The sequence below is a fragment of the Sciurus vulgaris genome (genome assembly GCF_902686455.1).
Source record: "Sciurus vulgaris genome assembly, chromosome: 17".
In the NCBI taxonomy this organism is placed as follows: Eukaryota; Metazoa; Chordata; class Mammalia; order Rodentia; family Sciuridae; genus Sciurus; species Sciurus vulgaris.
Window position 1 is genome coordinate 859,456 of NC_136478.1, and position 16,172 is coordinate 875,627.

Below are 16,172 nucleotides of genomic sequence, written 5' to 3' on the forward strand. Positions count from 1 at the left end.
ACGGGTGCAGGGGTCTGCACGTGGCAAGGAGAAGCACGGGGTGCAGGGGTCTGCACGTGGCAAGGACAAGCATGGGTGCAGGGGTCTGCACGTGGCAAGGCAAGCACGGGTGCAGGGGTCTGCACGTGGCAAGGACAAGCACGGGGTGCAGGGGTCTGCACGTGGCAAGGACAAGCACGGGGCAGGGGTCTGCACGTGGCAAGGCAAGCACGGGTGCAGGGGTCTGCACATGGCAAGGACAAGCACGGGTGCAGGGGTCTGCACGTGGCAAGGACAAGCACGGGTGCAGGGGTCTGCACGTGGCAAGGACAAGCACGGGGTGCAGGGGTCTGCACGTGGCAAGGACAAGCATGGGTGCAGGGGTCTGCACGTGGCAAGGACAAGCACGGGGCAGGGGTCTGCACGTGGCAAGGCAAGCACGGGTGCAGGGGTCTGCACGTGGCAAGGACAAGCACGGGGCAGGGGTCTGCACGTGGCAAGGGCACTACAGTTTTCTGGAAGTGGGCTGTGGAAAACAAGCAGGCACACTGTTATCCTGGAAGCCCAGCAATAAAAGCCCAGGAAAAACAATAAACAGGATAAAGTGGCAGGCTTGAATTCAAGCACATCAGAAATCATACTAAACATAAATGGTCCAAACACACCATTTAAGTGACAGAGCTTGTAGACGGGACTGAGGAAACACATGGCCCAATCACATGCTGTCTACGAGAAATCTGCTTCAGATCCAACCACGATGGGATAGAATCATACATACCATGCAAACACAAACCAGAGGAACTAAAGTGGCTATGTGAACACCAGACAAAACAAACTTCACAGCCAAGGACATTTTTAGCAGTGCTACATGTTGGTGAAAGGGCCGAGTCACCAAGAAGACCTAATGACTGCAAATGTGTGTACCAAACAAGGCTTTCAAAATACATGAAGGAAGAAATTGGGCAAAGATAGACAATGACAGTGGAGAATCCAACACTCCTCACTTAGTCACAGAACAAGTGGTGAGGAAACCAGCAAGACGTGGAGAATGGAGCTGTGCCAGCCACCACTTCATCCCCTGAGCACAGCACCCCAACAAGGCTGGCAGAACGGGCTCTTCTCACAGTCACCAGATCTGCTGCCGGGAGAAGCCACACTCTGGGCCGTGGAGACACCTCAACAAATTTAAGAGAAATGAAATTATTCCATACCATGTATGCTTTCTGACCACAATGAAATTAAACTAGAAAATCAATAGTGGATAATAGAAAATCCACCAAACATTCAGAAAATACATGACACATTTCAAATAACCCATGAGCCAAAAAGGAAGTCTGAAGGAAAATGTTTGGACTGGGTGAAAATGAAAATACAACATATCAAAATGTGAGGGGTGCAGCTAAAGCAGTGCTCAGAGGAAAACTCACTGAACCAAATGCATCTATTAGTAAATAGGAAAGTTCTCAAATCACCATAAGGAAGAAAAAGAGAAAAACAAGCCAAAATCAAATAGAAGAAGCAATCCAAGGTAAGAACAAATTTGTAAACTTGGAAAGAAAAAAACAATAGGAGGGGAAAACAGTCAGCAGACCTAAAAACTAGTTCTCTGGGAAAAAATCAAATCAATGAAACAGATAAACTTCCACAAGAAAAAAGAAGAGAAGACACAGCACCAGCAAGAGGAGTGAGGGGCACTTCACACAGGGACGGCAGTGGGTGAAGGGCCAGTTCTTCAAACGCACTTCCAAACCCACCCGCGACATAGGTGGTGGGATGTCGTGCCGACACTCCCGCTGGGAGCTTCGCAGCAGAAAGCTCCCGGCCCAGCGTCCCCTGAGGAACCCCCAGACCCAGGGGCAGGAGAGGAGGGTGCGCTCCGTGGTGTGAGGCCAGGCACAGATAGCGCAGGACCAGAGAGCCACAGGCCCACGCCCACAAACGCTGAAGCCTCGGTCAAGGCTGGCACCAGCCGCCACCAGCCGCCACGCTGGGCTGCAGGTGGGTTGGCGGCCCGATCACAGTGCAGCTGGAGGACTCCCAGCAGAGTCTGGGCTCCGGTGCTGCAGTGTGGGCGCTGCCCAGGTGGGCAGGTGCTGCAGAATGGCTGCTCTCAGCTCCTGAGACCAGGAGAGCCAGTGGTACACGCTGTCTGCACCACACTTCCTGTCTCCACTTGAGGGCACGGTGCTTCCACCCACTGAAGGACCACGCTGAACACAGGCCTCGCCACCACGAAAGCCAGGGCTCCGTGCCTGCCGCAGCCCCAGCAGCCTCCCAGTGGGATGAGGCGTGGCCGCAGAGACTGGGTGGCCCTGAGCTGCACAGGCCTCACTGACTCGCACACTGCATTTTGGTTCGTGACAAAGAAAGTTTAAAAAGCAAAGACGAACACAACTACGTAGAAAGATGCTTACAGGACCAGGACATAAAGAAAGACAACGTTTCTGTGCAGCCGTATGATGCTCCTGTCTTAGGCGAACAGCTACAGGACTTGCTAAGTGACAATGTCACAGTAAGCTGAAGCTGACTTGTTTCTAACGTCCCGCAGCCTAAGTGCTGGGCAGAGCGCCTCTGGTCCGCAAGCCCCATCCACGTATGGGCGCGATGGGCCTCTCACGCCATGTGTGCTGTGCCCGCTCTGTATTTGGAGGTGCTCAGGGACACGGCTGCCCACGCTCTCAGCACACTCACACACTGCTCCAGGTTGTGACCTGGGCAGCCCAGGTGAGGCGGGCTCTCCCTCCCTCTAGGACTTCACTCCACAAGTGTTCAATGACACTTGTCAGAAGGGCGATCAGTAAGTGACATACCTAGTGTGACAACAATGTCACGCCTGGGAGTCAAGCCTGGTTCAACATCAGGGAATCGATCGGCGTGAGCCATGGAACTGACATGTCAGCCTGGTCGAGAAAAAGCAACTGAAGCAGAGAGAGCATCTGAGTGACTTCAACGTCCATTCGTGATCGACAAACCCAGCACGTGGTAAACAGAAGGAAATCTACTAAAGCCCGTAGCTAAGAGCGAACTGGATGGAGACGGAGTGCTTTTCGTGATATCAGAACAAGAGGAGGGTGTCCACTTTCATTGCTCCTGTTCCGTGTGGGGCTGGAAGTGCTGGTCATGGCGAGAAGGCAAGCAAGACAAATGAGAGGCTTGCACAGGGCAAGGCAGGCGTGGTCATCTGTGGGAGACCCCCAAGTGGCCTACAAAGACTGCTGAGGCTCACAGGCAACCTGGCAAGTTACTGAAGAACATGAGGCCCACAAACAAATGGACTGGATCTCCATGCACTAGCAACAATCAGGGGCAAAGACACTCTCCCCGCTTACCACAGCTGAAAAAGAGGAGGAGGCCAAGGAAGGGACACTCCCCATGTATGGCGGCCCTGAGTGACCCACGGAGTGACATCATCCCGCTCGAGGCTCTGCCCTGAGTGACCCACGGAGTGACATCATCCCGCTCGAGGCTCTGCCCTGAGTGACCCACGGGGTGACATCATCCCGCTCGAGGCTCTGCAAGGCACCTAGATACGACTCTAAGATTGAAAGGTGCGGTCAGAACGACTCTGAGGAGAAGAGCAAAGTCGTGGACTCACTACGATTTTAAGTCTCACTCTGAAGCCACAGTAGTCAAGACAACATGGCGCTAGCAAAGGAATAGACACATGGATCAGTAAAGGAGATCACACAATCCACAAGCAAATCATTCAGATTCAGCCTCCATGTCGACGAAGTTGCAAAGACAACTCAGTGAAAGGCTATCATTTCAATAAATCACAGTTGAAGAGCTGGATAACCACACATGGACAAAGGACCCTCCATTTAAATTTCATATGTCCAAAAATCCGCTCAACATGCACCACAGATACTGTCCAGTTTGGGTCTAGACGACCCCCAGTGCTCCTGTGCTGGAGACGCGGTCCCCATGTGGCCATGTTCAGAGACGGGGCTGGAAGTGACTGGATCATGACCTTATCAGTGCGCAGACCCACGATGGACGTGCCATCTGATGGGGGTGCTGGGTGGTGAGGGGTGTGGCTGCAGCCACGTCCTGATATGAAGGGCGTATCATGTCCCCGGCCCTCTCCTCCAGGTTCACTCCTACTTCGTGGCTGTCCCGAGGTGGGCCGCCTGCTCTGCCACCTGCTCCTACTACCTCACCTCAGGCCACAGCGTGGCCAGCTGACCCTGGGCCTAAACCCCTGCGACCGTGAGCAACACAAACCTTTCCTCCTTTAAGCTGATTTCTTTCAAGTATGGCCACAGCAATGGAAAGCTGGCTAACAGATACAAGTGTAAGAACTATAAACCTTTCAGAGAAAACCTCTTCAGGGCTCAGACACGACACCAACACTCACTTCGTAAGAGAAAAAAAAAAAGTAGTAGAAGTGATCAAAATTAAAGACTGTCTTACATAAGACAATACAAGACAAACCACAGACTGAGAGAAAATACTGGAAAATTACATATTCAACAAAAGCTCTTAAAATCCAACAGCAAGGAAATAAACAATTTAAAATTATCTTAAGCCTATAAATGATGTCATTATCTTCACGACAAAAACAAGATGTTTTTAATTAAAAAACAAAACAAATGCAAACTCCGGACACCAGGATGTGATGGGCACCTGGCTCAGTGCACGTCTGTGTGAGTAACCTGCACCCTGGAACAGGCAGGTCATGCAGGAGAAAACCAGCAGTGGGGTGGACAGGAGAGATGGGGACAGACAGGGGCCTTTCCTTGCACTAAAGCTGGATCACTGGGTCCTTTGAACACCCAGGTGCCAGAGGCTGGGGTCAGCTGTGCCCAGGACCAGGAGGTCACAATGCAGAGGCTCCATGCTATGCGGTGGCTGGTCTGGTCTACATTTCCAGAGTGAGGCCATCTTCAGGGACTCAGGGGGCAGCCTGGTGGGTCAGGGACCCAGGCTGACACACGGCCTTCCTGTGTGCCCACCTGTGGTGCCTCTGGGGTCTGTATAGCAGCTGGGAACAAGGATATGGGTGGAGTCTGTCTCCAGATGGTGTCTGTGGCCTGATGCCAGCACCAGCCTCGACCATTGCTTTCATAGCTTCACCTGGACTCCGAGGCAGGGCCCACGATGGAAGATGCCGGAATCCTGACAGGAAGGTCACATGCTAATGAGGAGGCAGCGCCATGATGGGCGAGGCCCCCACAGGGGCCCAGGTACCTGCTCCTGCTGCAGCCTCCTCAGTGGCTAGGTGGGGCAATGACCGACTCTGCAGGTGTCTCGTCCTGGGTTTCCCCCCCTGCCCAGGAGTAGCAGCTATACACCTGACCAGGGTGTTCCAGGGACCCAGGGGCCCCACCCACTGAAGCCCTGGTCACCACCATTTGACCTCCTCTGGCATCAGCTCAGGACTGTTTTGAGACGGGGTCTGGCTATGTTGCCCAGGCTGCTCTTGAACTCCAGGCTCAAGTGACGTCCCAGCTCAGCTCCGCCACACCCACCGAGGTCAGCTTTCCATGACCCCACCTGTGAGATCACTGCTGTTCGCCTTCCCCTGCCTGGACCGTGATTCTGCATCTGCACATCCACTGGTGGACACAGGCTGATTCGAGCTCGGCTGTGGGCAGTGCTTGACAGCGAGCTCCCTGCAGGGGTGCCACTCTCAGGGCGCTGTCCTCGGGTGTTGGAGGCTCTACTGCTGCACTAGCCCAGCCTTCCACCAACAGGTGCAAGCCCGTCTTCCTAGCTGTGGTCCTGCCTCTCCAGTAAGAGCCCCCCTAACAGGAGTGAGGACACACACCTTCCTGAGACTGTCATTGGTATTGATCAGAGACGCTCACACTGTCCCACACACCTGCTGGCCACCTGAATGTCTTCTTCTGAGAAATGTCTACTCAGGTCTTTTGCCTTTTTGGCAGTCTTGGGGATTGAACCCAGGGCTTTCGCACACTAGGCAAGTGCTCTACCACGGAGCTATACTGGCAGTCTCTTTATTTTGAGACAGAGTCTTGCTAACTTGCTGAGGCTGGCCTTGAACTTGCAATCCGCTGGCCTCAGCCTCTGCCTTGCCGGCTTTCCTTGCAGTTCAGCTGTCTGAGTCCCCTGTATATGTCAGACACGTGGAGAGAAACACTTCTCCCTTCCACTGTTGGTCTCTACTCTGTTGACTGTTTCCTTTGCTGTGGAAGCATTTTACTGAGATGCAAATCCATGTTGTTCATGCTGTTACTGGCTGCTTTTGAGATCTTATTGGAAGGTCCTTGCCCAGACAGGCCAGCGTCATGTAGCATTCCTGTCTTGTCCTTGGAGCTTTAGTTCAAGGTCTTCACTGGAGTCTATAGTCTGCTCCGAGCTGCTTTTGGCACCTGGTGAGGTGAGGGTTTGTGCTTGGCCTTCTGCACATGGCCTCCATCTCCCAGCACTTGCAGGAGACTGTCTTTCCTGCCACATGTCCTTGGCACCTTTCTGAGCACAGCTGGCTGTGAAGGTGTGGGTTTGTCTTTGCTGCACTGGTCTGGTGCAGGTTTCTGTGGGGACTTTTATAGTTCCATGCACACTTGAGCACTTTCCCATTTCTGTCATGGTATTTCGACGGGACTGCACTGAACTGTAGATCATTTGGGGTAGCACAGACGTTTTAATAGCATGTGCTCTTCAGTCTGTGAACATGCAGTCTTTTCCCACTTTTTTGTGTCTCCCTCAATTTCTTTCTTTGTCAGTACTGGGGACTGAACCCAGGGTGCTCCATCACTGAGCTGCATTCCAGCCCTTTTTATTTTTGAGACACAGCTTCGCTAAGTTGCCGAGGCTGGCCTGGAACTTGCAACCTCCTGCCTCAGCCTCCCGAGCATGTGCCAGTGTGCTCAGCTTCTTCACCTTCTTATCAATGCTCACAGTTTGTAGGGCAGAGGTCGATTACAGTCTGGATATGGAGTGTCTCCCACAAGCTCATGTGTTGAAGGCCTGGTTCCCAGTGCAGCAATGTCCAGAGGGGGGCCCTCAGGATGGGACTGGATCACGAGGGCCCTGACCTCATCAGGGGATCTGCTGATTGGTGAATGCACTAGGGGAGGTGGGGATGGTTGGAGGAGGTCACTGGGGTCGGTCCTTGGGACTCCATCTCCCTGGCCCTTCCTCCCTCTCTTTCTCCTTCCTGGCTGCCATAAGCTGAGCAGATTTTCTTCTCCATGTCCTTCCACCGTGATGTTCTGCCTCCTCTTGGGCTCAGAGCAGTGGAGTTGGCTGACCACGGGCTGCACTCTCTGGACCCAGGAAATGTTCGTATCAGGTATTTTGGTCACAGTGCTGAACAGCTAACACAAGGTCTTTCACTTTCTTGATTAAATTTGTTCCAAAGTACTTTATTGTTTTTGGTGACTATTATGAATGGGGCTGCTTCCCTGATTTCTTCTTTGGGAGTTTGCTAATGGAGTGCTGAAATGCTACTTATGCTCATGCGTTGACTTTGTGCCTTGCAATTCTGTTGAATGTTCGTTAGATCCCAGTTACTTTCTGTGGAGCATTTAGGGGTTTCTACACAATAAGTTCATGTCATCTGCAAATGGATATTTTCCCTCTCTCCTTTATGATTCCGATGGCTTTTATTTCTTTCTCTTGCCTAACTGCTCCAGCTGGATTTTCCATTGCTTTGTTGAACAGAAGTGGCAAACATGGGCATGCTTGTTTTGTAGATCTTAAGAGAAGGGCTTTTACTGTCCCCGATCAGCATGTGAGCTGTGGGTCTGCCACATATGGCTGTTACCATGTTGAGTTATGTCCGTTCTATACCGATTTGTTTAAGATTTTTATTATGAAGGGAGGTTAAATTTTGTCAAATGCTTTTTCCTGCATCCACTGCAACCATTAAAAGAAAAAGTCTAGAATGGACAAATACATACGGACATAAAAGAGAAACTATTTGTTTGGGGCCAAGGCTGAGGGAAGAGGCACATGAGGGTGAGGTGAGGAATGATTTTCAGTGGCCATGGAGCTTCTTGGGTAGTGAGATGACCCACCCAGTGGTGGTCTGTGCACAACTGTAGTCCATGGAAGCCACTGGATTACACAGTCTGCATGGGTGCAGTCCACGGTGTGTGACTATGACTCAATATATAGCTTTTCTAAAAAAGAAAAAAGACATAGGGACAGTAATAATCTACATGCTTTGGTGTTCTGCAGGGCCAGGAAGAGTACCCTGGGCTCCTGGAGGGAATGGCCAGGGCTGGAGGTGGCTGCTCAGGACCAGGGCACCAGGGTGGAGGGCTGAGGGAATAGGCGAAAGGCCACGGCGGGGGACCTCAGAATGCCCTGGGTTCCCCCGACATCCCTTTAAGGGCATGTGGGAATGCAGGCCCTGTGCATGGGGGAGAGGGGTACCAGGAAGCTAACCCCGCAGATGCTCAGCCAGCCAGGTCCCATGAGGAGGGCACGCTGCCCCCCAATGGTCCGCCTGTGTGGGACACCCTGCCTGGTCTCAACCCGGCCCCCTGCAGGTTTGGGCAGAGTCGGCGGCACACCAGATGACAGACAGCAGTGATGGGGGCGCGGAAGGGAAGCAGGGAGCTTGCGGGAGGCAGGGTGACAACGGAGCAGCCTGCGGGCCAGAGGGCGGCCCCGCTCGGAAGCCTGGCTCGGAGGCCACGAGAAAACTGGTGTGTTTAGGGGACGTGAGGAGAAGCAGCCGCCCGCCCAACCCAGCCCACGCCCAGTCTCACCCTCAGCAGAGCCGCCCGGCAGAGGCCTGGAGCCGTGTGGCAGCACACACAGCTGAGCGGCCCTCCCTCTGCCCATGGGTCCCACCGTCGCTGGCTGGTCTGGCTCTCGGGTAAGTGAGCAATTGGAAAAAATAAAACACACGACTAAGGAGACCACACCTGGCGCGCCGGCTGGCGCAGGAGCCAGGCCTCAGCCAGCAAAGGGAGCCAGGCCCTCCCGCACGGCAGGGGAGCCACAGAGCCACGAAGGTGACCAGCGTCAGGGGAGCCGCAGCCCAGGAGGGAGGGGGCAGCTGCCACTTCCTCCAGCACCTGACTTCACTCCAGAGCTGCACAGCTCAGGACGCCTGGGTCACAGAGCATCAGACACGCAGCCACGGCCAGGGGCAACCAGGCTACAGGACAAGACTGGACACGGGCAGCAGTGGGGGCCTGGTGTGCTGCAGGCGTCCTCACTGACCCGTGCTGCTTCTCCTGAGCGACCCAGAGCCCACTCCTCTTGCTTCAGACATGGTGGTGTGCAGCAGGTTGCGTTCACGACGAGGACTTGGCGTGTGGCTGGCACCTACACCCAACGCCACTGCCCCAAGTGCCCAGGCAGTCACAAGAGCTGCCTGTGGGCGCCTGGAGTCGGGCTGCCGTAAATCCGTGAGGGCCGCACACGAGGGGCCCCAATTTAAGACAGGCAGCCAGGCGCGGGTGCGCCAGGCACCGGTAGCCTAGGGAGCGGGCTGAGCTGCAGCCCTCGAGTGCTGCCCTAGGCACCTCCACCAAGGCAGCACGTGACCGCCAGACGGCACTCGTCCTGTCAAGCTGTGCCCTCCTGACAGATGCCACACAGACCCAGCGGCTGTGACACTCCAGGCGTGAGAGCGGGGGCTGCCCAGTCCCCAACGTGCTCTGTGAGGCAGACCCCACCTCTGCTGCACCCCAGGCGCCGCAGGTCAGGATAGTGCACGCACACACCCTTTCCACAGAGGTCTCTGTCACGGGCCAGGTCAGGAGCAGAGGAGCAGGGGTCACCAGCACACTAGGAAGAGCCCTGGGGCCTGAGCACAAAGACCCATGTAGCCGATGCCCACCCAGCTCACTCACAAAGGCAGTGGCTTCCAAAGGGTGGAGCCAGGCCGCGGACACCCCGCAGGTGGGCATCCCCCTTGGGCCCCCCATTGTCCATCATCCTATCTGTGGACCTGGCAGCCGCAGGCCACCTGCTCGTGGCTGCTGCCTGCCTGCAGCGGCTCCACAGGCCTCTCTCCCTGCTGTTTGCATGGAGGCGGGGTGCAGTGGGCACTCCCATCACAGCAAAGAGCGAGCAGAACCCCTAAATAGCAAATTTGTGTTCTTGGAGACTCACCTTGTGAGCAAACGCTTTAGGATCTTAGGTCAGGTGTGAAAACGCACAGCTCAAGATCAGAGAACACGCAGGTACTGTGCACACACACAAAAGAAGCCCCAAGCCCTTGTCACTTGACCCCAGGCCAGGCTCCCCATGGCTCCGTGCTGCCCACCAGCGAGGCGAGGAGGACAGCAGAGGCCCGGCCAGGACAGAAGGCGGGGCACACCCAGGAGGACTTTCCGCTGACATGCAAGGCACTACCCTGCCAACCCAGAGTCACAAGGCAAACTCAGAGCCTTCCTCAGACAGCCAGAGGCAGCCAAGCCCCCTGGGACCAGCCTTAGAGGAGAGGCCTGGGGTGAGGCCAGAGGCAACACAAGCTCCCCAGGCAAAGTACGTAAGCCCTGCCGGCACAGATCCAGCATCACAGCCAAGCAAGCGGGAGCCCTGGCCTGGGTGTGGTGGGCAAGGGCAGCATGTCTGGCTGGGTAAGGAGGCAGGCGAGAGGGGCAGACACGCCTTCCCGCAGGGCAGAGGGGGCCTCAGCCTGGGCAGCGCCCCCCTCACCACTCTGGCTCCCGGGCACCTGCTGCGTCACTGTGGCAGGAACCCCGCGGCAGCTCGGACCCTGTGTCTCCTGTTGGCAAGGAGGAAACGGCCATCTGGTTGTGCTCCCCACAAAGGGCTCAGCCTCTGGCAGAGGTGACGCTGACCCAGAATATTCTAGCACATGCTGCCTTTGGATGGCGAGCTGCCCTCAATGTCTGCTCAGCTCCATCGCATCGGTGCACCCTATTCCCTCAGGCCTGTCTGTGTGACCTCTGGCTGTCCAGCTGCCCTGGGGCAGGGCCGGTTTCTCCCTGCCTGCAGCATGCCTGACGGGAGAGCCCTGCAGAACAAGTGAGAAGTGCTGCTGAGCCCAGGAGCAGCTTCCACCAGGCCGTAGCCGCACAGCAGTGTTTCCACGTAGGTCAGAGGTGCTCCCTGCCCTCGCCCCTCCCCTTCCTTTGGGGTGTGTGCACGACTTCCTGTCCCCGAGGCTGAGCCCACCACCGAGCACACCTAGGAGGCAGGATGGCTCAGGCTGCAGCACCCACCTCACCTCTGCTGCCCCTCTGGGACCTTCATGATGGGTGTGCCCTGAGCCAGGGTCCAGGCCAAGCCCCTTGCTGCAGGGGGCTGGACCAGCCACGGGTGACAGGGGACCTGGGTGTGAGCAGTGTCAGGCAAGGCGGGCACTGGTGAGTGTGGACACTAAAATCCAGGCATGGCCAACAGCCCGGTTCAGCACGGCAGAGGCCCAGCAGAGGGCAGTCGGGCAGAGACGGTCAAGGGGCCTTAAGTTGGCCCAAGGCGGCAGGGCTCCAACCTGAGGCCAGAAGGCAGGCAGCGCAGAGCAGCAGGAACAGGGTGGGTTTCAGGACTGGGGGAGACCGTGGGGTCCAGGAGCCTCTGAAACGCTAGGAGGGAGATGGCAGAGGGTAAGAGCTCAGCGAGGCACACAGGCAGCCCCAGGCCAGGCGAGAGGCACCACTGACCCTCGGTCTTCCTGAGGAGCAGTCACACTCGGGACACCGGGTCTCACCCACTCGCCAGATAGCACACCAGTGACCATCTCCAGCAAGCTCAGGAACCTGAGGTATGGCCGCACCCAGAAGGACGGGGCTGAGCACCAGGGCCACGCCCACAGGCACCTGCCCGCTGCCCCTGCAGGTGTACGATCACACAGAGCTGGAGGCTGCCAGACATGGCGCGGGTCAGTGTGCGCCACACCCAGCCCCGTCACCAGCTGAAGTTCCACGTCCTGTGGATCCCCAGCTTTTCCTGATCCGAGGTCCCTTACGATCGGTGGGTTTTTAGCTCTGAGACCCTTGCTGAAATGAGACAACAGCCCTCCCCAGTCACCCTGCCAACTGCGGAGTCAGCCTGAAGTTCAGCCACCCTCACGTGGCACAAGGGGCACCCAGCCTGTGGGGCTCTGGGATGGTGACAGTCCCCACCAGTTCCACCTTTCTGACAGGTCCCTGTGCTGTCCTGGGCTACTTAGCAAGGCCATGATGACCCCGTGGGGCCCCCAGGAGCCTCGGAAGCAGACAGGTTGAGCTCCTGAGAGCAGGGTATGCCTGGGCCAGCTCTCCTGTCCACTGTCCTGGAAGCGGCCAGAGGATGCCACAAGCAAGGCCCACCAACATGGCCAGCGAGCTCAGTGACAGCAGGCAGCACCTCTGTTGTTAGGGCGCACCCCCAAGGGAAGGGGCCTCCGTGCCCTGCAGAACCAGCGGGCCAGCCCCCAACACTACCTTCGTTCCCCTCTCGTCTCCCTCTGCATGGATGGTGTAGGGACAGCCCTCCTTCTGCAGACCTTCCGAGATGATGCGCACCTCCACTCCTGGCAGCGGGGTCCCCACGGAGCCTACGGAGAGGAGAAACAGGCAGGAGGAGGCAGGAGGCAGGAGGTCCTGGAAGAGGGAATGCACGCTTGCGGGGCTGCCAGATAGGCTTCGTGTGCACAGGGCCCTGGGGAGCCTGTGCTGGGAGGGACGTGCCACGCTCGAGACCCTGAGGATCAAGAGCACGAGGCTCCAGCGGGGCATCCAAGTGGCCTCCTGGTGACCATGGCAGATCCTTTACACCGCCCAGCCAGGGAGTGCTGGCCCCTGAGCTGGATGCGCAGGTGTTGTCCTGATGAGGGGACAGGTTTGGGCCAGGGACCAGCGACAGCAGGACCAGCTGGCATCCCTGAGGAGCACAGGAGGCAGGTGTGGGCTTGCTCGGGGCTGCCTGTGGCCAAAGACCACTTCCCACCTGCACAGGAGTGGCGAATCCAGCTGCAGGGATGCCAGACCTGAGGCCCCAGGAGCTCCTGGGGTCCCCGCACCCCACCAGCACAGGAAGGTGCTCAAGGTACTGCCAGTTGGGCCCAGGTAGATGAGTGAAGGCCAGCCTTCGAGTCACCAGTGCTGGCACGTGGCAGGAAGCAGAGAAGGGCAGCCGAGCTATGGCACGGCACCTGGGGTGTGAGGCCATGCCAGACTCCCAAGCTGAGCTCACTGAGTGGCCTAGGGCCTTTATCTTCACTGCCAGAATCAGCAGGCTCTGCTGTGGGATGCAGAGCCCCAGGATGGCCATCGAGGGCCTCCCAGGTTCCTGGGTCCGACTCCCGGCAAGGTCTGTTCACACTGGCCTTGTTCTGGGAAAAGCGAGGGGTCCCTCCCAGCAGTCCATGCACAGCCCTGCTACAGAGGGCAAGGAGCCCTGTGCCAAGAGGGCGTGACCTCCAGGTCAATAACCTCATGGAGGCCCTCTTCAGAGCCAAGGGCACCTCTTGTCCTCTAGTCTGCCCAGGTCCTGCTGCCTCTTCTGAGCATCATGTCTGGCCAGGACTAGGAGCTGCAGTGAGCACTGACCACTGGAGGCATTGCTGCAGCCTCCCTGGCTGTACTCCACAGTTCCTGCTCCTTGCTGCTGCAGTCTCTGCCACACAAGTGTGTCTATCAAAAGCCCAGAGCAAAAGGCTCACGGGCTGAAGCAGCAGAAGCAGCGCAGAGAGCAGTGGCCAGTTCTCCACAGGAATGGCCTGTGGCGGGAACCCTCCGTGCATAGCTGTAGGGTGGTCCTGGCTGCTGGAGCAGGTTGGCAGGTGGTCAGCTAACTCTGAGGAATCCCAACCCCTCCACTGACAGTCATGCCAGAGCTGGTCAGATGGGACTTGCCCAAGGCCCTGCCGGGCAGGAGCTCTGTGGCCTCAGCAGGCCAAAGCCACTGAGACCAGGGCAAAGGATGGGGAGCTGACTACCAAAAGGACATGGGTAGAGAGCACTTCCCCGTCCACCAGCCCAACACCTCCTGGGGAGGGGAGGACCGTGCCTTCCAACACACGCCATTACCCCTGCACCGTCCTTTTCCTGACTTTTAGTCATATAGGCTTAAGAAAGAAACCTGAAATCACAAAGGGGCAATGTAGCCCACTCCCACGGGCACCAGCTCTGGGTCCCCTCCTCTCTGGAGAAGCCCCTCTGTCTGACCGCTTGTCTGGCTCCTGTTTCTTAAAATAAAATTTACTTTCTATTCTCACCTCAGCATTTCTGGGGTGTTCAACACTGGAGGAATAAGGGCCCCAGATCAGGTGATACCCCATCCTGGTATCACCATCATCTACCAAGTGTCAGCTCAGGGTCACACACAGCCACTCCTGATCTCTTTTCCTCCTTTTTTTTTGGTGCTGGAGATGGACCCCTGAGTTGCACCCAGCCCTCTTTATCTTGAGACAAGGTCTTGCTAAGTTGCTTGGGTTGGCCTCACACTGGCCATCCTCCTGCCTCAGCCTTGAGTGGCCGGATTTCCAGCCTGGGCCACCAGCCTGGCTCGACTCTCCTTCCCTCTGAGCACCTGTCTCAGCAGCGGTGCGACACCTCAGGCCCGAGCCCTCTCAGGACAGCACTGCCTCCTGAGATGTGCACCTGGGCTCCAAGCCCAGCAGGCCAGAGGCTGCGCTCTCAGGGCCCAGGAGCGTGAGGAGCTGTGACCATGGGGCCAGTGGCTTGACCAGAACCTGGCCCCAGGTGCCCATGGCCGCGCTCTGGACGACGGGATGGTGGCGCCGTCACTGGCCCGGAGCCTGCTCTTCAGGATGGTCATCGGCTCCCCCAGAGCCTCCCATCAGCTTTCAATCTCCAGCCTAGGGTCCAGGCACATGCTGCCTCTGCAGGCCAGGGTCCCATGAGAGGGGACGCAGGCGGAGAGGGCTGGAGCTCCTGTCCGGGGCAGAGCTGTACAGGGTGGTCAGGAGGGTGGTCAGGCCCATCTCCCCTCACTGCAGACCAAGGAGGTGGGAGCTGGAGCCAGACACAGGGACACGGGCCCCGCGGCCGCTCCTCTCTCACTTGGGGGCTGACTTTGCCCCCTGTGCCCGTCAGGTTGCAAAGAGCTTGAAGTGAATTCTGGTGGTGGTTCTGGCACAGCCCACTGCGGGAATAATGCCCTGAGGCTCTGCAGACAGGAGGGAAGTGGCCCAGGGAAGCGGCCACGGTGGTCGGGTGGGGGGCACGAACACAGGTCTGGAGTCTTGGCTGAGACCAACCCTCTGGCCCGACGTCAGAGAGCAGCCCCTCCCACCTCCTCCCCAGGGCTGCTCAGGAGACGGCTCTAGACGTGGGGCAGTGTCCCCGACTTGATGTCGGGGTGACTGGAACACTGCTCCCAGCCAGGGAGCAGCGTGCGGGCGGCATGGTGGGGGAGTGGCTCTCGTGGGCTGAGGGGGCTGCATGCAGTCGCTCAGGGCGCAAGGTCTTCTGCATCCCAGCTTCTCCCCATCAGCCCTGAGCGTCAGTGTCCCTGGATCCCCTCTCCCTGGCGGCACGAGCCCAGACGCCCTCCTCACTCCTCCTGGGTGTCCACCTGGCCCCGGCTTCTGTCCTGCACTCAATGCCCTCTGCTGGGGCCAGTCCCTGCAAGGCCTCTGCTAGCCCCTCCCCTCCCTGGACAGGAGCTCCACAGCACCAGCTCCTTCACTGAGGCCGGGGGCGACTGTTCTCCCACTGCGCCGCAGCGTGGCACTGTGTCCGAAGGCGTGGGTCCACGTCCTCTTGCACCAGGGGCCCTGCGGCTGGGGAGCTCCCGGCCTCCGTGCCGAGCTGGCGCCCGCCCTCCCCTCCTGCGGCTGCCCCAGCTCACTGCGGCTCTGGCCTGTGGTCGCCTGGGTCTCAGGCTGTGAGAGACAGCATGGAGTTCCAGCGATAGGAGGCAGAGGCCGTCATTCCAGGTGGGCGTCACACTGACTGACAAGGACGTGAGGGGCTGGGGCGCCTCAGGACTCGGGTCCGGTTTCCACCCATCCTACCTCTGCAGACTGCACTGGCGCAGGGCAAGCCTGGCACAGACCTGGTTCTGCCACACAGCAGTGCCATGGGCATGTGGTGAGCTGGCCCGGCTGCTGGCCACCTGTGCCCACATGTCTTCCAGGGTTTGATGTGAGATCAGCTCCCACTGCTCACACTGCCTCCCTTTCACACCAGGCTGGCTCACTGCCATTTCCTGCCTGCTGACAGCTCCCCCGCTGTGCCAGAGCCCCGCCATCCTGCTCAGATGCCTGACAGTAGCCTGCCTGCACCCTGGACAGAGCCTAGATGGTCAAGTGGCTCCCAGGCCCTGCAAGGGGCCCCATGCTCACT

At 57.8% G+C, this 16,172-nt stretch overlaps 1 protein-coding gene across 4 annotated transcripts in view; it reads right to left on the reverse strand.

The window, feature by feature from the left end:
• Nucleotides 1-16,172, reverse strand: part of ACSF3 (acyl-CoA synthetase family member 3) — a 40,405-nt gene that overhangs the window by 13,052 nt on the left and 11,181 nt on the right. For all 4 annotated transcript variants that reach the window (XM_079119207.1, XM_079119205.1, XM_079119208.1 and 1 more), the window contains one exon: nucleotides 12,303-12,415. In XM_079119207.1, coding sequence (XP_078975333.1) covers nucleotides 12,303-12,415 — 113 coding nt within the window. The remainder of the gene's footprint in view (nucleotides 1-12,302; nucleotides 12,416-16,172) is intronic.